This window comes from Squalius cephalus (assembly GCF_949319135.1).
Source record: "Squalius cephalus genome assembly, chromosome: 9".
Lineage (NCBI taxonomy): Eukaryota > Metazoa > Chordata > Actinopteri > Cypriniformes > Leuciscidae > Squalius > Squalius cephalus.
In genome coordinates this window covers 27,126,973-27,148,913 of record NC_137130.1, presented here as the reverse complement: position 1 = coordinate 27,148,913, position 21,941 = coordinate 27,126,973, and the positions used below count along the sequence as shown (strand labels likewise).

The following is a 21,941-nucleotide window of genomic DNA, read 5'->3' as shown; positions in this document are numbered from 1 at the left end:
GTCCTGTCAAATTGTACAGTCTTTTTATCTGTTCATCTGTTTTCTTCATTCATCAGGTTATCCGGGAGAGCGTGGATATCCTGGTCCCCCAGGTGAGAGGAGCACACTTTGATAAAGTGTTATATAGAATTAGGTTGGTATAATTTAGTACAATAGTTCACAGTAATGATGATGCTTTCCCTTATGTCCATGGTTGACTGCAGGCAGATATATTGAGGGTCCTCCTGGACCTCCTGGCCTTCCTGGAGAGATTGGCCAGAAGGGAGATAAAGGAGCTGATGGAGTGTCTCTTAAAGGTCCAAATGGAGCTGATGGACAACCCGGCCCACCCGGCCCACCTGGGCCGATCAGTAAGAACATCTTAAACATAAATGACTGTTTTTTTCATGCTGTGATAATAATCATAACTCAAAAACCTCATGGAAAGAATGGAGTGATTATGTCATTTCTGGTAAGAGGCTAATAGTAATAAGACACAATGTGTAAAGATGATTGTGTGGTTCCTTTGATTGTCCATTCCAAAATGTCATTGGCATTAATCTTGTTTATTTTAGATGAAGACTGTGATATTGAAAAAGGACTTCCAGGCCCTCCGGGACCTGCAGGGTTGCCAGGAGAGGTGGGACAGAAAGGTGAGGCTGTTATTCAGTCATCCATTTGTTCACTGTAGTTTCAGTTTCCTCAAAATTGGTTCTGAGTTTTTCTACTCTTTCAGGTGATCAAGGCGAAACATGCACAGAGTGCACTGGTTCCAGCCTCCCAGGTTTGCCTGGTCCCCAGGGGCCAAAGGGTCAGCAAGGTGAGAAGCAGTGAGCAAGGCTTTGGTTTGGTATGTTTGGACTTTCTGAGATTATGCATCATGCTGAATGTTTTCATTTTAGGTTTTCCTGGACAAGTAGGGAGTAAAGGAGAGAAGGGTGTGCCAGGACCTTTTGGGCCTGCTGGAAATCCTGTACGTACATTTTATATTGTTATATAACATTTCTTACTTAGTATGTCAAAGTCCATTTTGTGGCACCAAAAACATTGGATTGGATACAAACTCAATTGGTAGTGCACTGTGGCCACTTTAAATGTGGATGTAAACACAATAAATCCTGTCTGCACAAATCTTACCTTTCTTCTTGCATTTCCTTGGACTTTAGGGTCAAGATGGCTCTCCGGGTTTAATGGGTGCCCCTGGCGCTCAGGGTGAACCTGGTGATGTCTTTGTGGCTCCAGGGTTGAAAGGAGATAAGGGTTATCCTGGGACTACAGGAGACAGAGGATTTCCAGGTCTTGATGGCCTCCCAGGAAGAGATGGCCAACCAGGGCAATCTGGAGCCAAGGGAGAGCCTGTGAGTTCAAAGATCTGACTAAAAAGACTTATATACTTAAATAGCTAAATTCACTTTTGCATCTAATTTACAGTGCATCTAAGCCCTAATGTATATTCTGCAGTGTTTTCCTTACCATAGAAGATATTTTGATTCATAAAACTTTTCTATGATTAGGCCAGATTTGGTATTAAGGGTGATCGTGGCCTGGATGGAGATGTTGGTACCACCGGCCTTCCGGGTGAGAGAGGTCCCCCTGGTATCCCAGGTGTAGGACAGCCAGGTGAACCTGGTGAAAAAGGCTCTTCAGGGTTTCCTGGTACACCAGGAAGGCCAGGATTTCCAGGTCACTGATTTAGAGTAATACATTTGCTTATCCACTGGTTGTAAATGCTATGCTCTTTAAAACAACCATTATCTCAAATATCTTTATAGGAAGTAAAGGTGATGCTGGTAGAGTAATAAGTTTACCTGGACCTCAGGGTGCCCCAGGGCCTCGTGGAGAGACTGGCAGACCTGGTCTTCAAGGTAAATTCATGTTATGCTAATGTTTCATACTGCTTGAAAACTGCACTCAGTGGTGTGATGCAGAGCTGGCTGTGTTGACGTCTTTTTCACATTGTCACTCAGGTGATAGAGGTCTTCAAGGTGAACATGGACGTCAAGGATTCCCAGGAAACAAAGGTGACCCTGGGCTGCCTGGAATTGGACTTCCTGGGCCCCCAGGGCAAAAAGGTAACCTGCAAGTGCCAGACTGTAACAGTCAAATTAAAAGCTTAAAGGAGAAATGTGCTAAAGCACTGCACCTTTAACTTTTAAACTCTAATTGTGTTCATTGATAACAACAGCTACAGTGGAAAAATAAGTGCTATATAGATTTAGGTTGGGCATACTTTATGATCAAGATATACTACTCTGGATATACTATACTTTGATCAAGATATACTATACTCTGCAAAAAAAAAAAGAAAGAAATTGAACTGTTCACATTCTAGGGAATGCACATTTATAAATGAGTGTCACATTTTGTTTCAGTTATCTAATCTGTAATGTTTTCTAACTATCCATCTTTCCCTCTGCTAGGATACTCTGGGATTCCAGGTCCCAATGGAATTCCAGGAGAGCCTGGTCAACCAGGCCAGGATGGCTTTCCTGGTCGTGCAGGGACACCTGGGCAAAAAGTATGATGGTGGCTGCCATTTAGATTTTGATGTATAATATTTTATTGAAATGGGTGAGAAATTGTCCCTTTGTCATTGACTTTGATCTGTATCGTATACAGGGTGAACCTGGCAGGGGTCTTCCTGGTCCTAAGGGTGCCATAGGTCTGCAAGGAGTGCCAGGATTTCCAGGGGAAAAGGGTAATCCTGGAATGGCAGGGGTTCCTGGAACTGAGGGAAGTATTGGGCCACCTGGACCTCAAGGAATCAAAGGTACAGTTATATGTTGGTTTCACATAATGCTTTTGAATAGATTATTTACCAGATGTTCAAAATGTACTTTGAGAAGTGACTAAGGAATTTTTAGCAGATACTTTTGTTCCCTGTAACTGATTTTGGAAGAGCATGGAAAGTGATGAGTGTACACAAATGTGAAAACATTTAAAAAAAAAAAAGTCCTGATGGTTTCATTGATGCCTTTCTAAAAAAAGGAAAAGGGAACTCAACACTGCATCATTTTGTTGATACTACGGGAAAGCTTCAGTGGAACTGGTGTCTAAAGCACGTGTGAAATCTTGCCAATTTCATTGGCCACAGCAGTCATATGATGTAATTTGGTGCACCGGCATGTCTATAAAAGGGTGCCCGCATTAAACATCATCAGCTTTTTTGTCTTCAGGAAGCTGCTTTGTTTGTGTGTGCATGTGAAAATATATGTGGTTGTTTGTCCATTCAATGCTTAGTTAGACATAATGGCAAGCTCTAGGCCTGTTGCGATTATTAAATAACCGCCTGATTGCAGTTATTTGATCTAATTGCGATTATTTTTGTCAACCACGATTATTGAGCTCTTTTAGAAGGCACACGAGACATAGGCCCCGTCCACACTACTGCGTTTTCGTTTAAAAACGGAGACCTTTTGCTACGTTTGCACCTCCTGTCCACACTAAAACGGCAAAAACGGAGACCCAAAACGGAGAAGTTTAGAAACGCTGCCGACACGTTTTTCGTTTTGAATCTCCGGAGGGCGTTTTAGTGTGGACGGGTCAAAACGGAGGACTTTAGAAACGATGACGTAGTAGAGGCTCACGCTCGGCTCTATGATTGGGTGTCATCAGTCATGGCGTAGGCTATATCTTTTCTAGCAGCTGTTGTGCAAGTAAATTCTGCATTTTACAATGCTATAACTGCCTACATGCGCCGGAGGCAAGCTATTATTCAAGCGATCTGTGACAATTCCCGTGTGCAATTGACAATTCCCGGTAAAATAGTGACAATGTGACAATTCCCGTGTGCAATTGACAATTCCCGATAAAATAGTTTACGTTTGACAATGTAGCGACATCGTCGGTTTTGGGTTAACCCGGGAAGAACCAGCGCATGGTGGGATAATTTTATCAATGAAGTTGTGTTTACACCAGCACGCACATGCCCAGTGTTGGTGAATGGTCACGTGATCCGCGTTTTCCGTTGTTTTAATGTGGACAGAGATCAATTCTAATACGCAGCTAAAACGCTGGTGTGGACGGAGATCGTATTCGTTTTAATTCTCCATTTCTAAACGAAAACGCAGTAGTGTGGATGGGGCCATAGACATGTACTTTTTTCGGAGGGTAGTTTTCTTTGTAGTTGGTGGCAATCACAGGGTTCCTCACAATACAATATGATACTGTACACGATACATGGCTCACGACCACTGACTGACTGTCCCGTATTAGCATATTTCTGCCCTCAGCCATTTGACACCCCTCATGGAAGAGAGGGGTGGAGTGAGCAGTTGCTCATTATCATTTAAAGAGACATTCACCGAAACAGGTCACTGTGAACAAATCTGTTTTTGAGGAGGTAAAAAGGGTGTTGTTTTACACAACCATTGAGAAATTTTAACCAAAGTATATTACAAACTTTACAAGAACACCCTAAAGAATCATACCAACTTGTGGAAAATGGGCATCCGATGACCCCTTTAACATCTTATGTAAATTAAACATTTTATGCTTATACTTTTTAAAAGCTTAAACTTTTCTTTTTGTTTAAACAGACACATTTAACTGCTTATCGACTTGTTTTATATAAACCTGGTACATTTCAAAATTTACCAACCTCTTTTATTTAAACCTGGGAACATCTCAGTGTTTACCAGCTTCCTTAAAATAAACCTGGGAATAGTGTTGTCAAAGGTACCAACTAGGGTATTTAAAAAATCAAAAAAGTGACTATACCAGCATTACCCCCTAGAATTTTGAGCGATGTTAAGCGGATTCTTAAATACCCCTGATTGGCCATTGGGTTCACACGCTCAACATATATGTCTGTGATTGGCGTCTATCAGCGGATCCCTAATATACACACTGATAGATGGATCCGCTGATAGTCACCTGCTTTCAACTGCTCCCGTGTGTATCTGTGTAAGCGGATTTACAACATGTTTGTCCCATCAATGGTATAAAAGCCGAAGTGCTTCCAGACTTTGAACTTAAACGTAGCTGTGGGATCTATTATTTTACTCACACTGCTGTCCACCATCCCGTTAAAAAACTATTTTTCTTTCTAAGTTGTCGGAAAATAGAGCATTGAAGTAATCCACTCTAGATAATGACTGTGTTACAGAGGTGGCTTGCAGGGAATTGAAGAGGATGGGTTCAGGGTGTATAATATCTTTAAATTCATTTGGATTTTTGCAGGTGACCATGGACCACCTGGAATTCATGGTGCGGTGGGGCCGCCAGGTCCTCCAGGACATGGAGAACCTGGACCACCTGGACCAATGGGACCACCTGGAGGCCCTGGACCCCTTGGTGAGTTTTTCAAGCGAGTAACACCCACACAGGTGTATAGTATATGCACACACATGCATAGATGTTCACATCTTACATGGTTTGTAACATGCCTTGATGACATCCCAGGTCGGATAGGTATAAAGGGTGAAAAAGGTTATCAAGGTCTACCTGGTCTGGACATGCCTGGCCCTCCAGGAGACAGGGGTAACCCTGGTGTCCCAGGTCTAACAGGATCTAAGGGTTTTCCTGGTCCACCAGGAGATCCTGGAAACGATGGCTTCCCTGGTGAACGTGGTGAGTACTTTTTTGATACCCATTTTCTGGCATTCCCTTGACACATACTTGTTTATCTTAAGTTAATTCATATTTGGATTTTTATTTGGATTTTTTCAGGTCCAAAAGGAGAAATTGGAATCATGGGAATTACAGGAACCCCTGGATTTCCAGGTCTCATTGGAGACCCTGGAGAACCTGGACAAAGAGGTATGAAAACACATTTAAGACTATTCTTTTTATTTGGACTAAATAAGATAACTTTATCTTACTCTGGCAGAGGCACCTGCAGAGTTGCATTAGCGAAATCTTCATGATGATGTTCTGTCTCTTTTAGGTGACCCTGGTTTGATTGGGATCAGGGGAGTGTTTGGTGATTCAGGTCCCAAGGGTGAGAGGGGAGATCAGGGTCTACAGGGGCCACCTGGTAACATGACTGATGTGGATATGGTGAACTTTAAAGGAGATAAAGGAGACAGCGGAGACCCAGGTACTTAGAGCACAAGGTGTTTGCCATAGATGTTTCAAGATCAAAACCAATGACATTTTTTTGTACAGTCTTGACGTCTGTAGAACAACTGGACAAACTAAATCTTTTTAAATCAAAATATTGTCAGACATTTTTTTCTGTTTTAAGATAAACAGATGCAAGTAAATAACAATAATCTTTGATTAAATGTTAAAGAAATACACATTTCTGGATTGGTGGCTTCCAATGAGAGCAATCATCAAAGATTTTGCTGATTTTGCTGTTGAAAATCAGTGAACTGTAAACAAAAAAAATATTTGTCTATCAGGTGATCCTGGTCCTGCTGGAGATAAGGGGTTCCCTGGAACACGTGGAGACCCTGGAATGCAAGGAAAAGATGGAATGCCAGGATCACCTGGACAGCCAGGTTAGTCCCTAAAGCAAAAATCAGACTTTTAAAAGTCAGTTTAAAATTATGATAAGCACTATGATACAATAATGTTATTATGAGAACATTATTTGATTACTGCATCTACACTTTAGGTCAGAAAGGAGACTCTGGAATCCCTGGGGATCCAGGACGTATTGGAGAACCTGGAGACACAGGTCCAAGAGGAGACATGGGACTTCCAGGTGCATATAGTACTCTTCTCTTCTACATGTGGGTTAATACAAAATACAGAAAATAAAAATAATAATTCATTAATTAAAAAAAGGAAGGAAAGTGGGTAACACTTTAGATTAAGTTCTGTAAATTATTTTAATAATTCTCACTATTAATTTGTTGCTTATTAGCATGCATATTACTAGGATATTGGCTGTTATAAAGCACATAATTATTCTGCATGACCATATTCTGCATCCCTTAATCCTACCAAATACATAAACTTAACAACTACCTTACTAACTATTAATTAGCCGTAATTAGTTTATTGAGGCAAAAGACATAGTTAATAGTTAGTTAATAGTGAGAATTGGACCATACTCTAAAGTGTGACCAGGAAATGCTAGTTCTTAGAAATGTACATTGCAATCGTTCATTTTTAAACTATTTTAAATTTTAAATTTTATTTTTTTTTTAATTCTAAGTAAAAAGATAATTGCAAATTTGATAAATTATGAATCCATAAACATCTTTACGATTATTGGAGAGTCACACCATAAAAATATGTAATATATAAAGATAGTGACACGTGAAGACGCAGCGGCTCTGCGCCTTCCTACACAATGTTTTTTAGGCTATTTTCTTTTTTTTGTGTGTGTTTAGCCAACGCATTCTCATCCTTGGGCGTCATATACTGACACTTTTGACATTTCGTCTACATCAAACGCACATGGCACCCTTTAGAGTCAATATGACACGCACAGAGCTTTGTTCGGTTATGGGTAGGTTTAGGTCTGGGGTAGGGTTAGGGTTAGACCGCTAGGAGGCGCCTTCTGGCCCATATCTATCTGCGTCTCATATTGACGCTAAAGGGTGCCATGTGCGTTGGATGTAGACGAAATGTCAAAAGCGTCAGTATATGACACCTTGGGATGAGAACGGGCTGGTTTAGCTTAACCACGAATGCGAATATTATATATGATCACACAGAATTACTGAATATCAGAAGACGCTGCTGTCATGATCCTGGGGCTGTGTCTTTTGTTTTGTATGGACTTTTATGTTGAAGTGTATTCTCTGTTCTCATTGTTTCAGTGTTCTCTTCCTGTTTTCTGTCTCTCCTTGTTGTCCTATTAGTTGTTATAATTACCGTCATTGGTTACACCTGTCTTTAATTATCATTGATTTTTTTTAAGCTTGTGCCTTTTAGTTGGTCTTTGCTAGTCGTTGTTTGGTGGTGATCTTGTTCTTGTCTTGGATCACGACTTCATGGATGTTCCTGTTTTTGCCTGTTTTGCCCGATTGAGGATTACAATCAAGACTTTATTGAATTTGCAAATTTAACTTCCCTACACTCTGTGTGCCTTATGACTCTGTATTCATTCTGAATGATTTGGTAATACTTGAGTCATTACTAGTGGGAAAACATTATCTTACCTTTAGAATTAGTTATACATTATGCGTTCTTCATGTTATTTATGAACCTGTATAGTAGTTCCCTTTCGTTCGGTCACTCCTACGTCACGTCAGTAGGAGTTACCAACGAATTGGGATCTCGCTAGGGAGACCAATTGCCTTCGAGTGAAACTAAAACGAGCCAATGAACATTGGCGTGCAAGATTTGCATTCCGCGCCCCGCCTGCCATTGCGGGTATAAAGGCGGAAGCGAGAGCATACACAAATCGCTTTCTGCTTCGGAGCCGACCGGTTGTGTCCTCTGAGTGAATGAGCGTTTGGATATTGTTTTCCCTAAGCTCAACGAGTCTGCTGTTTCGAGACCTCTCTGTGTTGGTGTTACGGCGTGACAGTGATCTTCGCGAGCTCCCGGATAGCGGCTGTCACTTCACGCGATCTACTTCTTTCAAAGAGCTGTTGTCACAGCTGGTATCTGGTTGAGTGCACACAGTGGGCTTGCAGTTTCCCTGCTGTGTTGGCGCGTTGGTCCCTGCGTGCTTCAGCACACTAAGAGAGCGTTTTTGAAAGAGCAACACGAGTGAAGATCGCGTCCTTTTCAGGATGACGTTTCACCCGTGTGTTTCTGGATGTGGTCAATATCTGCCACCGGTTGATGGTCATGATTGCTGCCTCTCGTGTTTGGGCCTCGCGTTCGTGAATGAGTCATGTTCCCACTGCGGGAACATGACCATCGCGACGTTGAGATCGAGACTGAGAACCCTCAGACGAGGGGGGGTCCCTTTGGAGATTCCCCGATGTAGTTCTTCTTCTGGTTCAGTTCAGAAGAAGGCTACTTCGGCTAATCCCATTGGTGGTCTGAGGATTACAGTGAGGAATGACCCGCCGGGTGAAAGACTCCCACGGGCCCCTCACTGCCATCGCAGTCTTCGCAGGGGACAGCCGGGCCATCTCTTGTGGCTCCGGGTGTTTCCTTCGGAGCTCCGCCGGAGGATCAGATGCCGATCGCTGCATCGGAGGGAGAGCGGTCATCTTCTGGGGATGACAACTCGGCTGCGTTGCCCCCTTCGGGTGTGGTAGCGTTGTCCGAGCCGGACCCGGAAATGGCCGCTATGCTTTCCCGGGCGGCCACGAGTGTCGGGCTCGTGTGGAATCCTCCACCGTGTCCCGAACCCTCGCGCCGCAACGATTGGTATCTCGAAAGAAAGAAGTGCCTTTCTTTCCGGAAGTGCATGATGAGCACACATCTGTCTTCCACCATAACATTGAGCTCTGGCACACCACAAGGATATGTACTGAGCCCCATCCTTTTTTTCCTTTTGATACATGACTGTTACTGCATTTTCTAATAACATCATTGTAAAGCTTGCAGATGACACAACAGTGATTGGTCTGATTTCTAACAATGACGAATCAGCCTGAGTGGAGGTACAGAATATGGTAAGCTGGTGCACAGAGAACAACTTGACCCTCAACACAAAGAAAACAAAGGAGCTAATTATAAATTTTGGGAGATCACAGAGGCTGGAATACATTTCAGCTTTTATCAATGGAGCCAGAGGGGACAGAGTGTCCAGTTTCAAGTTTCTGGGCATGTGTATCCCAGAGGATATCACTTGGTCCATAAACACTACTGCATTGATCAAGAGAGCACCGCAAAAATTGTTTTTCCTAAGGATGTTAAGGAAAGCTGGTTTGCCTCAACAAATGCTGATTACCTTCTAACAGTGTACTAGAGTATCTTAATATACTGCTCTTCAGTGTGGATTCTTAGCTGCACAGCTAGTGATAGGAAAGCACTCAAGAGGGTCGTCCTGCGAGCACAGAAAATAATCAGAGTTGAACTACCAGCACTGGAAGATATCTCTGTGATTTACATTGTCTGACGAAATTTACATTTTATGCCCGTACTTCAAGACTGAGGAACAGCTTTATTCCCAGAGCCATAGATGCTCTGAATCAAGCCAATATGAGTTTTATTTTTACTTTCAAACTGTTCTGTAACTTAACTGTTTTGTAATCCCTTAATTGCTGCACAGAGAATGTGAATTTCACTGGAATAGTGTGTAATTGCTGGAATTATTATTCTTATTTTTTTTATTAATTTTTTATGGTGGTGTATATTGTGTATACTGATGTTAACTATTGTTATCTCTTTTTTGCATTAGATTGATTATATACATTTAAATTATTTTATTTATTTGCTTATCTTATAAAATTGTATTGCTTAGTATTAGGATCAATCAACATTATTTTGACTTATCGTATTACTGCATCTAGTGAGGAAAGTACAAACGCATACAATGACAATAAAGGAATTCAATTCAGTTAAATTCAATTCAACAATACATTTGCTCATCACAGAAGAGGTGTATTTATTTTTGTGTACTTTAATGTGCATTTCATGTATTTTTAAATTAATATATAAATACCTGGTTAATTTATTTGATTAATGTTAATGTATGTATGGCTATAATCACTCATTTCATCTCCAAAAATCTAGAGAAAAAATATATTTAATATATACATAGTAGTATTGGTATCGGTGACACTGGCCTTCATTCAAAGCACTTAATAAAAATATGACATCAAAACAATATTTAAAATATGCAGACTTTATGTTGTTTCTACATTAATTTAGAGATTCGGTGTAAAAGTATGTATTACAATATAAAAAAATAGTAAAAATGTTAATGTTCAACGATCAACAATTAATTACAGAAAAATGTGTGATTAATAAGTTATCTTTTTAAATCGATTGACAGCACTAAAATCAATAGGACAAAAATAAGCATCACATCATTGACCCTTGTATGACTTTTCATAGATAATAGGCCATTACGTATTAAAAAGGTTCTTAGTCTTTGTCTACAGGCAGGTGTTGAACCATGGCACTGACAAAAAAAAAATCTTTCCTTTTCCTTTATTCCTCCCTTTTCTGGCTTATGCTACTCTGAGCAATGCCTGAACTTTGTATTTTGAGCACTTCTTGCGTTGTTTTTGTCTCTTCACGATGACTTGCTTAATTTAGTCCTCATTTGTAAGTCGCTTTGAATAAAGGCGTCTGCTAAATGACTAAATGTAAATGTACTGTTGTTTGGGCCTTTTTACTGTTTCTTAATGAGCAATTTGTGGTTCTTTAGGTTCAATTGGGCAAAAAGGTTATAAAGGTGTTGGTGGGTTACCAGGACACCCGGGATTTAAGGGTTTTGATGGCTCCAAAGGAGATAAAGGAGATCCTGGTCCAGAAGTATTCGGAATCCCCGGTCCCCCTGGAGCGAAGGTTTGTGTTGTTGTATGAGACTCATACTATGAGTATAAATAAGTGTAAATTTGCACATTATCAATGCTAATAAATATCTTCCTCTGACTCATCTCATACTTACAGGGAAATATAGGAGCCCCTGGTTTCCCTGGAGACCCTGGAGATAAGGGACAGAAGGGTACAATGGGTGTCCCAGGGAGTCCTGGATCTCAAGGAACTAAAGGAGACACAGGACTTATTGGTTACCAAGGCAAGATCATTCCAATGATCAATGCATATTACACTTAAATTTGACACATTACACTTAATGTGTCATTAACACATTTGGACAATAATACAATCTTTCATTCATGAGCAGGCAGTCCAGGGAAGCCAGGTGAGAAAGGTGTCAGTGGTTTGCCAGGGTCCCCAGGAGATCCTGGGTTATCAGGACGTCCAGGTAAGTCAAACTGAAATACACCTGAGATCTGTTTAATAAGACACCCATTTAACGTTGCTAGACGCATTCAAAAAGTTTCTGTCCAAGGTAGAACCCTTCTGAGACAGACTAAATAAATATGCATAAAGTTACTTTACAGGCAAGCTTCAAATGTCCAACATACATTTGGTGGTGAAAATCCTAATGAGATCTTTTTTTTTTTTTTTTTTTGATTAGGTGAACCTGGTCTTCAGGGTCCTCCAGGTCCATATGGGGAAAAAGGTGAAGCAGGGGTAGATGGAATTCCTGGATTCACTGGAGAGAGAGGAGTACCCGGTGAGATTGTGTAGCTCTAAAGGTGAAAGGTAGCTCAAAAAGGGAAATCCTGCTTCAGAGAAACATACATATTTTGGACTCCTTTAAAGACACTATTGGACAATGGGTTTCATTCACTGATAACTGCGTAGAATTTTCGTATTTATATGCACAGGAGAACTTCTCATGACAATTAATGAATTTTGAGTATTGTAAATGAGTGACTGCGTGACTGAGGTTAGTTATTTGCATAAAACATGCCCAAACCATCTCTGTATAAGGGCTTTCCGCACAACCTTTCATCACAGCAAACATATGACGCGCTCTAAGGATGCGCTCAGAGCGTGCGCAGCAAGATCCTCGAGCAATGTCAAGAGTGCCTTCCTCAAAACCAGTTTAAACACCTTTTATACAGACAACACCTACATAGGTGCATCTGCATTTTTGTATGTAGAGGAATCTCACAGTTATAACACCTTTTCTTATACTTTGTATATATTTATAATATATCTATGAATACAATTTAATCATAACACATTCATAAGACCCCCCAGAGTAAGTGATTTTTGTGAAAGTATCGTTTCAGTTCTTCCAATGTTTTTCATACATTTACAATACAGTTTTAAAAGTTGATGAATCATGTTTTGTTTGCTGAAACATTTCTACGCAGTTTTCTCACACAAATGTGTGCATACTGTACAAATGGTTAGTGAATGAGAACCGATGATCTAAAGACAAACAATTGTTCTGTTTCTTCAGGTATACCTGGGAAAGGATTTCCAGGAACCCGCGGAGAGGCTGGTGGCAAAGGTTAGAATCACAGATTCTCAATAATTAGGTTGTCATTTATGGAGGACTGAGAGTTCTACTAAAAATGAATACATTTTTCTTCTTTCCTTCCAATTAATAATTTAAGGATATTTAGTGAAATTAAAATTAAACTTTAATACTTCTCCTTGTCGCCACACAGGTGACAAAGGCAACCCTGGTCTTCCTGGCATTCCTGGGAGTCCAGGTATTCCTGGAACCAAAGGTGAGAAAGGTGTGCAAGGATTCTCAGGGGAAATTGGTCAACCTGGAGAGAGAGGACTTCCAGGAGCATCCATGGAGGGGCCTAAAGGGGACAGGGGACCTCAGGGGCAGCCAGGAGAAAAAGGTGAACCCTAAACATTCTCAATCATTTTCCTTGTCAGTAGTCTAACAGTTAACGGGTTTCACTATGATTATAAAATGCAGTTGTTACTCTTGTTAATAAATGAAGTGTATTGAACTGCATTTAGTACTCTAAAGCATGACTATGAATGTGGCCTGCATCATCTTACACCCAGTTCAATTTTTTACCGCAGGTACGACTGGTGTTCCAGGCCAACCTGGCTTTCCAGGCAGTGTTGGATCTAAAGGAGATAAGGGAGATGTTGGCATCCCTGGCCCACGAGGCTCTCAAGGGTATAAAGGAGACAAAGGTTTCATTGGTGAACCTGTGAGTTTGTAAAGGGCACATCTTCTAAAATAAAACATGTGCCTTTAAAAATGATAGGGTATAATTTAATACAGTTGTTCTCTGTAGGGTGAGTCTGGATTGCCTGGTTATAATGGACCAAAGGGTGAGATGGGACCACAGGGTGTTCCTGGTTTCCCTGGTAAGATTTAAGATGAAATTTGACTTGATTTATTTGTCCTTTGTGTCATCCTTCATATTTATATAAAGCAATGCTTGACAGAGATGGGAGATTGAGTGACTTTCATTCCAGGTATAAAGGGTGAGGAAGGAGTGTTTGGTTCCAAGGGTGATGTAGGTGATAGAGGATTCCCAGGTCTCAAAGGTATTAACAAAACTTGAACTTAGATTTCCATTAAATTGTATCATTGGTGTCTATCCATGTTTATTCAGATAAACCTTGTTTATACAGATAAACCTTGTTTATTCAGATAAACCTTTTAATTGTATAGCTAATAGTATATTAATAGTATATTTTAATTTTATTGATTTATATTATACATAATTGTTCATACAATTATTATTATTATTATTATTAACAATTCATTATTTAAATAATTCAATAATATAAAATATAGTGTCATTTAATATTAATATTGTATAATCTTGACAATATAATTCATATTCCATTGCTTTGACTGTGTTCTGATCCAGGATGTATTCACATAATTGCTTCCACAAATCCCTATTTGAAACACCTGAATATGTGGTGAAGCATCTATAATAAAATGACAATTTAGGCCTGAAAGCTCTATATTCTGTAAGTTTTACTGAATTTCTGCTTTTAATATTGTTATTTAAGGTAGCGAAGGCCCCCCTGGACCCCCTGGGCCACACACATTTGTAAAGGGAGAACCTGGTCTTCCAGGACCACAGGGTCCCCAAGGTCTAGTTGGAAACCAAGGCTTCCCTGGACCAAAAGGACAACACGGTGAGTCTTTCAACTATCTGAACTTACAAGTCTATGAAAAAAGCTAACATCACTTAACACAAAACCACTCTCCTAGGTGTGATGGGACCTCAGGGTTTGAAAGGATCTGATGGGACACCTGGCTATGATGGAAATCATGGAGCCAAAGGAGAGCCTGGACAGACTGGACCTACTGGTAGGTGCACAGATACTCCAATTATGTTAACAGACATTACCAGTCCCAGGCAGAAGAACTGGAGGAAAGTTCTGGAAATTTCAGCAAAACTGAAATGACTTTCATTCATTGGATCGCTTATGCTCACTGATTCCTATTTTATTCCCCAAATTCTATTTTCTGTAGGCCCCAGAGGGTACCCTGGGCCCTCAGGGCCTGATGGTATCCCAGGTCACATCGGCCCTCCTGGCCCTTCCTCAATGGACCATGGCTTCCTTGTAACCCGCCACAGTCAGACTGTTGATGTTCCACAATGTCCTGATGGAACAACACTGATTTACGAAGGATATTCACTGCTTTATGTCCAGGGCAATGAGAGATCACATGGGCAAGACCTAGGTCAGCACAGTACAGTAATCACACAATTTTTATAGCAACACTATTATTAATAATGTTGAAAACAGTTGCTGTTTAATATTTTTGTGGCAAACTTGAGGAAATACCATTCAAAAGTTTGAGGTAAGGAAAATATATATATATATATATATATATATATATATATATATATATATATATATATATATATATATATATATATATATATATATATATATATATACAAATAAAATTATTAATTAATTAATGAATTAATAATTTTACTCAGCAAGGATGCATTAAATTAATCAAAAGTGACAGTAAAGGCATTTGAAATGTTACAATATATTTCTATTTCAAATAAATGCTGTTTTTTTTTTACTTTCTATCCATCAAAAAAGTATCATGGTTTCCACAAAAATTGCAGCAATAACTTTTAACATTGATTATAAGAACCATTAATAATAATTGAACGCCAATAACAGTTGATAATAATTGAGCATCAAATCAGCTTATTAGAATGATTTCTGAAGGATCATGTGACACTGAAGACTGGAGTAATGATGCTGAAAATTCAGCTTTGCATCACAGGAATAAATTTCATTTTAAAATATATTCAGATAATAGAAAATAATAATAGAAAACAGTAATTTTTTAATTGTAATAATATTTCACAATATTACTGTTTTTACTGAATCTCTGATCAAATAAATGCAGCCTTGGTGAGTGGAAGAGACTTCTTCCAAAAAAATAAATAAAAATGATTCCAACCTTTTGACAGGTAGAGTAGTTTTTATGGAATATAAATCAAAGTTAAACTGTCCCTGACATTCCTGCACTCTTTACCCTATAGGTACAGCTGGTAGCTGCCTAAGGAAGTTCAGCCCAATGCCTTTCCTCTTCTGCACCATCAACAACGTATGTAATTTTGCATCTCGTAATGACTATTCCTACTGGCTCACCTCTCCCGAGCCCATGCCAATGAGCATGGCCCCTGTTACCGGTCAGAGCATCAAACCCTTCATCAGCAGGTTTGTGATCTTTTATGAAACGTTTGCTATTTCCATGAGTAAGAATTCCTCTTCCTACTCATGTGCATGTATGTTTTCCTGTGACAGATGTTCAGTTTGTGAGGCTCCTGCTATGGTGATAGCAGTGCACAGCCAGACCATCCAGATCCCAACCTGCCCTCGCGGTTGGGATTCTCTCTGGATCGGATACTCTTTCGTCATGGTGAGGAGAATTTTTTTTTTTAGGGTGGCACCATATATATATATATATATATATATATAAAAATTTGGTATCATGATATGGCTTAATGTGATAGTCAAATCACTAAGGCGGCAAATTATTTAAATAAATATGTGTGCTACAGGTTTCAGAGATACAGTGTTTCAGAGTCTTAAATGAATGTAGTGCTGTGCTTCACTCTGAAAATGGCTGCACAAATATTTATTTGCCGGTAACCCACCAAAATAAAAGTTCAATGTTTTAAACGTTCAAAAATGAAGAAATTTAGACAGAAATATCAGTATTATAATTTTACTGTTGTTTTATAATTTTTTTATTAAATACTTGATTTTTTATATATTTATTTTTACAATACAATAGTGTTATTGCAATATATATCCTTATTTTGTTTAATATCTTTAATGAATTATCACAATAAAAAAATCTGGATAATATTTTATAGTCATATTAAATGTGGCCTATTGAAACTCAAGTGGAAACAGATTTTTAAAAAATAGCTTTTTAAAATTATTCTTATATATATAGCACTACCATACAGCATCACCCCAATCATTCTTGAATGATTCATTGTTTCCAAACATAGCTATTTAAGTCACCTGGTTAAGTACTGAGAGCAAGCTAAATCAGTTTACATTCATAATTCCCAAGGATGGTTTAGTGAGAATGTGTACTTGAATGGTCAGTTAAGGTCTCACTCTGTCTGTCTGTGTAATAGCACACCAGTGCTGGTGCTGAGGGCTCCGGTCAAGCTCTGGCCTCTCCTGGCTCTTGTCTGGAAGAATTTCGTTCGGCTCCCTTCATCGAGTGTCATGGTCGCGGCACCTGCAACTACTATGCTAATTCCTACAGCTTCTGGTTAGCCACCATAGAGGACAGCGATATGTTTACGTAAGCTTTTACACACTTTATTCTTTGACAACTGGCTGAACTCTCATGTAGTTTCATACCCTTTCAATGGATGCACCATTTTTTTTCCTTCAACTTCACACAGAATATATCAGAAGCTGTTTTTTTGTTTTGTTTTTTGAAATATGTATGCTGTATATGCCACACCCATGGTGAATTTCAAAGCTAAAGTAAAACCTCTCTCCAACCACAAGAGGGCACAATACTTTCTTGATAATTTTAGTGCATTTGTACTGTATTTATATCTCAATAAATAGAACCAATGTCTAATATAACCAATAACCAGGTCAACTTAAATAATTTTTTCTTTATTCTTAAGCTCAACTGAGAGACAACTAATAAAATTTGTTTTGTTTTTTAGAATATGTCCACTTTACACATTACATTGCATGGTACTGTGATTAATTACAATAACAATATGCAATTAAAACATTGTTTCAGAAAATAATGACTTATATATTGCATATATCTTGTTAATTAGTATTACTTAGGACTGATGGCACAAAGATGAAGTGTAGCATATAATTTAATAACTATTTAAACAACATTTATCGAATTTCATAATTTTTGATGATTAATTTAATAATTAGATAATTTTATAAATTAATTAAATAATCATTATATATGCAGTTTTGGAATATTACCATAATAGATTACAAATTTTACTCAAGAAAATTGACCAGAACAACATAAACTTTCCTGTTCCAACAACGGAATTAAAAAAATATATATCAAAAATTAATTGCGACTTTTTCATATTATAATTCAGGATTTATTATCGATTTGATATTTATTGCCAAATTCTGAGATTATGCAGATGCATCAGGCAGGCAATTATATAAAGTTAATATTAAATAAGTGAATAAATAAAAGAAAAGAAAAAAAAGTCAGAATTGTAAGCATAAACCCGCTTTTCTGAGAAAAAAATCCAAATTGTGAGATTCTAAGAAATTCTAACAAAGGCCACATTGCAAGATTATAACTGACAATTGTGACATATAAACTTAGAAAAGAAAAAAAGTCAGATTTGTATGTTAGAAACTTGCAGTTATGAGAAAAAAGGTCTGTACTGAAGTATATATACTGCTTTTATAAGAAAAAAGGCCAAGTTGCGAGATTCAAAAACGTCTAATTCTTAGAAGTAAAGGCCAAATTGCGAGATATTATCTCAAAATTGTGAGATATAAACTCAAAAATATATAGATTGCACGGAATAGTCAGAATTGTGTTATAAACTCACAATTATGAGACATTCTGAATTGCGAGATGTTAACTTAAAAAAAAAAAAAAACTAAATATAAAATAGGAATTGTAAGAAATACTGTATGACTTCAATTTTTATTATTATTATTTTATTCCATGGCAGAAACTTCCATGGTTTCCACACTTCCAACAATTGGTCAACTGCTCTTTTATCACTGTAGATTCTTACAATAATAATAATACTGATAAAAAATGTACATATGTAATTTCCTGTTCTCCTGTTAAATATCTGTTTTTATTGTGGTTACAGGAAACCTGTCCCTACAACACTAAAAGCCGGGAATCTACGAACTCACATCAGCAGGTGTCAAGTGTGCATGAAGAGGGTATAGACCAGCCTCAGCATTGCATCTGCTCTTTATCTTCCAGATTTACGAACAAGCGACGAACGTATGGTGCTACTTCTATGAAAAGCCATAGAAAAAAAACTTCAAGAACACATATAGAAAAATACCCGTCTCAACGTTTATAGCAATGGAACCTCAAGATCTACTGGCACATTTGCTTCACAGAGCGCTTAACTAACATTGTTCCATTGTGTCTAATGAATGACACCTGTTTACACTTGCACTGAGTATATGTATTAGTAAGCAGGTAACCATCTTCAACAAATCCATATGCTATTCCGTCCAAGCCTTCTTATTTATCATGCCACTCAACAATATCAGATGCAGATAGCCTATCTTGTTTATTTCTCTCTAAAAATGTATAATCAAGCAACACTAACATTATAGAATAATTATATTTTCCTACTGTCAGTAAGTTTGTCAGCACCCTCTTTGTATGATGTAGGAAAGGCAAAGATCAAGCTTTGTTGTAAATATAGTGCTCTATTTAGTTAACTCTGTCCCCATAATCTCTTCAGGTAAATGCCATTGATTTTGTTATACTTAATTATTTATGAAAACTTATGCGATGAGAGTTTAAGCACCAAGGGGCCTTTCCTTTCTACATTGATTTCTTTGTTAACCACTGCAAAAGACCTTCATGGCACATAAACTGTAATATTCTGCACTGTTTTTTTTTTTTTTTTTTTTTTTTGCAGTATCAGCATGTGGCCTTTCGGCTGAAACTTGCCATGTTTCGATGTGTATGTTTGTTTATGTGTGTATGTTTCCACTTTCCTTTTGGTGCAGAAATGTTGTCGTTACTATTATGTAATGGCACAGTTTCAGTCTCAAGCTGTGTTCGAAATCACCCCCTATACACTTATTCACTATACCCTACATTAGTCCACTAATATAGTCTCCACTTGAAGGAGTGAATGAATACGATTGAGTGAATTCGGACATTGAGTGCACCGCAAGGGCTGCCGCTTGTGCATAGTTTGTGCTTGCTGTTTAATAATCATTTGAAACGTAGCAAACTGGCAGCTCCAGCAGTAATGAAAAGATTTATTTTGAAATATGTCATGGAAACTAGCATGTATAAACCTTAAACAATTTAATAATTAAAAAGGAATTCCCAGACATCAGTATAGTGTTGGCCCAGATCCGTCCCACACCTGGAACGTGTGGAATCCACGTGTACCAGATGTGGGCTGAATCTGGGCCAACACAATGTTGCATTCTGGGTCTATACCTATAGCCACATTGGACCAGCGGTTTGGAAAATGGATGGATGATTCAGCTGCAGGCGCCATCTTCTGGCGAGACATGGGAACTCATTCGGCGCGACCTTCACAGTGCATTATGGGTGTTCTCTAGCCATTGAGAGTACACTCGGTATTGCGGTGCAATCTGGGATTGAATGAGTGTACTCGATAACGTCCACTATGGTTTCGGACACCACTACAAATGGCTGTCCCCTCAAATAGTGCCCAATTCAGTTCACAATCTCATCTTTTCCCATGATGCCATTTAACTTCCTCTTAAAAATAAACTGTTCTATGAAGATCCTTTAACATCCATGGAACCTTTCTGCACAAAAAGTTAGTTTTGACTTAGTGGAAAAGTCAAATAGTGGAAAAGGGTTCTTTAGATTATTAAAATGCTCTTTACACTAAGGGTTCTTTTAAGAACTGTTCACCAAAAGGTTATTTGAGCAACCAGAATGGTTCTTCTATGGAATCGCCGTGATATCTTCCATTAAGAGTGTCCGCGCGGTTGATCTCATTGCATGTCGAATATACACATACAGTCCCTTATGTAGCCTATCTGTTTATAGCTCTAATCAAAATAATCATATGTTGCACATAAGTGCACTATAGTAAGTCACCTCTGTTGCCTTTAAAAATGATTTTGTCAGAAATTCAAGCTCATCACATCTTCTTTGTTGACTCCTCATTGCTCACTCTATTGACTTGAACTCATCAGCAAACTGACCTGACTTGATTCCTACCACATCATGACAAACTCGTCCTGAATTTAGAGTCTGTGTCTGAAGCATATTCCCTCTTGTGCTATCTTTAATTTGAACAGAATCGTATTGCCTATAGATTCTGCTTTATGTCTTGAGTTTATTTTGTCTTAATGCCTCAGATACCAGACCAAATAACCGGCACATGTCCCCCTTACACAGTGGATTTGTTGCTCATGATTTTTGTTTTTTTATCATTTTACACTGATAATACTTGACTATGCAATCTACAGCTACTTGCTTTTACGAAACCTTCCCCGCAGTTTACCTTTTTGTGTAGAATTGATCAAATTGTTCCACTAAGTAAATAGCTAGTTGTGTTTAAATTGTGCCTTACATGAATTCGCGTGTGAAGAGTCACGGATGTGAGCCCGCACAATGTCACTGATCTTGCACACCCGCTGTAGCTCTGTGCATTGATGTGTCCATGAAGTATTAACTGCTCTTGCTTTGGAATATGTTGATTAATACAGAGGTTGATTGAAATTTATGAATATATATATTTTTTCAGTGTCAAAGGATTTCAGTGATGCCCCCATTCTATACTATGTCATACAATAAAATGTTTGTATAAATGTGGAATGTGTGTTTTTTTATACCAAAAAATATATACTCTTTTATACCAAAAAAGAGGGTTATACTGTATTTTTATTTTTCCCCAACAAAAATACAATTAATGCTGTTAAAAGTATATGTTCTCCCCAAAAATGTAAATTCTGTTCAAATTTACTCACCATCATGTTGTTTCAAACCTGTAAAAAAAAAAAAAAAAAAAAAAAAAAAAAAAGTCATACAGGTTTTGAAACAACATGAGAGTGAGTAAATGAGAATTTTCATTTTCGAATGTAGCCTACTATTCGTTGGCTTCGGTTTTTTTTTTATTTTTTTTTTTATGTGTGTGTTAATTTAGTGATTTTATGTGCGTTTGTCATTTTTATTAGATTTTTTCTATATTTCTATTCTATTTAGCTTTGAATTGTTTTTATAATTAAGTTTTTTTTGTAATTTTACTACTTTAATCATTTTATTTCAGTTAGTTGCCAAGGAAACGTTTTTAACACGTTTTTTTATGTTTATGATTATCATGTCATTTAAATATTTCATTTTATTTCAGCTTACATATATTGGCCTGGAGAGGGCGCTCTAAGAACACTTAGTTTTTACAAAGTCGTAACCCTTACTACAGCTCATT

The 21,941-nt window shown here is 38.2% G+C and overlaps 1 protein-coding gene across 1 annotated transcript in view; it reads left to right on the top strand.

Annotated features, from left to right (window-relative positions):
- col4a1 (collagen, type IV, alpha 1) overlaps positions 1-21,373 on the top strand; it is a 61,991-nt gene extending 40,618 nt beyond the window's left edge. The window contains exons 20-52 of the mRNA XM_079881652.1: positions 57-92; positions 204-350; positions 555-632; positions 716-799; positions 882-952; positions 1,146-1,337; positions 1,494-1,662; positions 1,752-1,844; positions 1,947-2,051; positions 2,400-2,497; positions 2,599-2,749; positions 5,161-5,274; positions 5,383-5,550; positions 5,650-5,739; positions 5,867-6,019; positions 6,327-6,425; positions 6,542-6,631; positions 11,159-11,298; positions 11,404-11,530; positions 11,639-11,719; positions 11,936-12,034; positions 12,773-12,823; positions 12,984-13,169; positions 13,360-13,493; positions 13,581-13,653; positions 13,765-13,836; positions 14,314-14,442; positions 14,519-14,617; positions 14,783-14,995; positions 15,825-16,002; positions 16,090-16,204; positions 16,938-17,110; positions 18,642-21,373. Coding sequence (XP_079737778.1) covers positions 57-92; positions 204-350; positions 555-632; positions 716-799; positions 882-952; positions 1,146-1,337; positions 1,494-1,662; positions 1,752-1,844; positions 1,947-2,051; positions 2,400-2,497; positions 2,599-2,749; positions 5,161-5,274; positions 5,383-5,550; positions 5,650-5,739; positions 5,867-6,019; positions 6,327-6,425; positions 6,542-6,631; positions 11,159-11,298; positions 11,404-11,530; positions 11,639-11,719; positions 11,936-12,034; positions 12,773-12,823; positions 12,984-13,169; positions 13,360-13,493; positions 13,581-13,653; positions 13,765-13,836; positions 14,314-14,442; positions 14,519-14,617; positions 14,783-14,995; positions 15,825-16,002; positions 16,090-16,204; positions 16,938-17,110; positions 18,642-18,723 — 3,890 coding nt within the window. The 3' untranslated portion in view covers positions 18,724-21,373. The remainder of the gene's footprint in view (positions 1-56; positions 93-203; positions 351-554; positions 633-715; positions 800-881; positions 953-1,145; positions 1,338-1,493; positions 1,663-1,751; positions 1,845-1,946; positions 2,052-2,399; positions 2,498-2,598; positions 2,750-5,160; positions 5,275-5,382; positions 5,551-5,649; positions 5,740-5,866; positions 6,020-6,326; positions 6,426-6,541; positions 6,632-11,158; positions 11,299-11,403; positions 11,531-11,638; positions 11,720-11,935; positions 12,035-12,772; positions 12,824-12,983; positions 13,170-13,359; positions 13,494-13,580; positions 13,654-13,764; positions 13,837-14,313; positions 14,443-14,518; positions 14,618-14,782; positions 14,996-15,824; positions 16,003-16,089; positions 16,205-16,937; positions 17,111-18,641) is intronic.
- Positions 21,374-21,941: the final 568 nt, after the last annotated feature.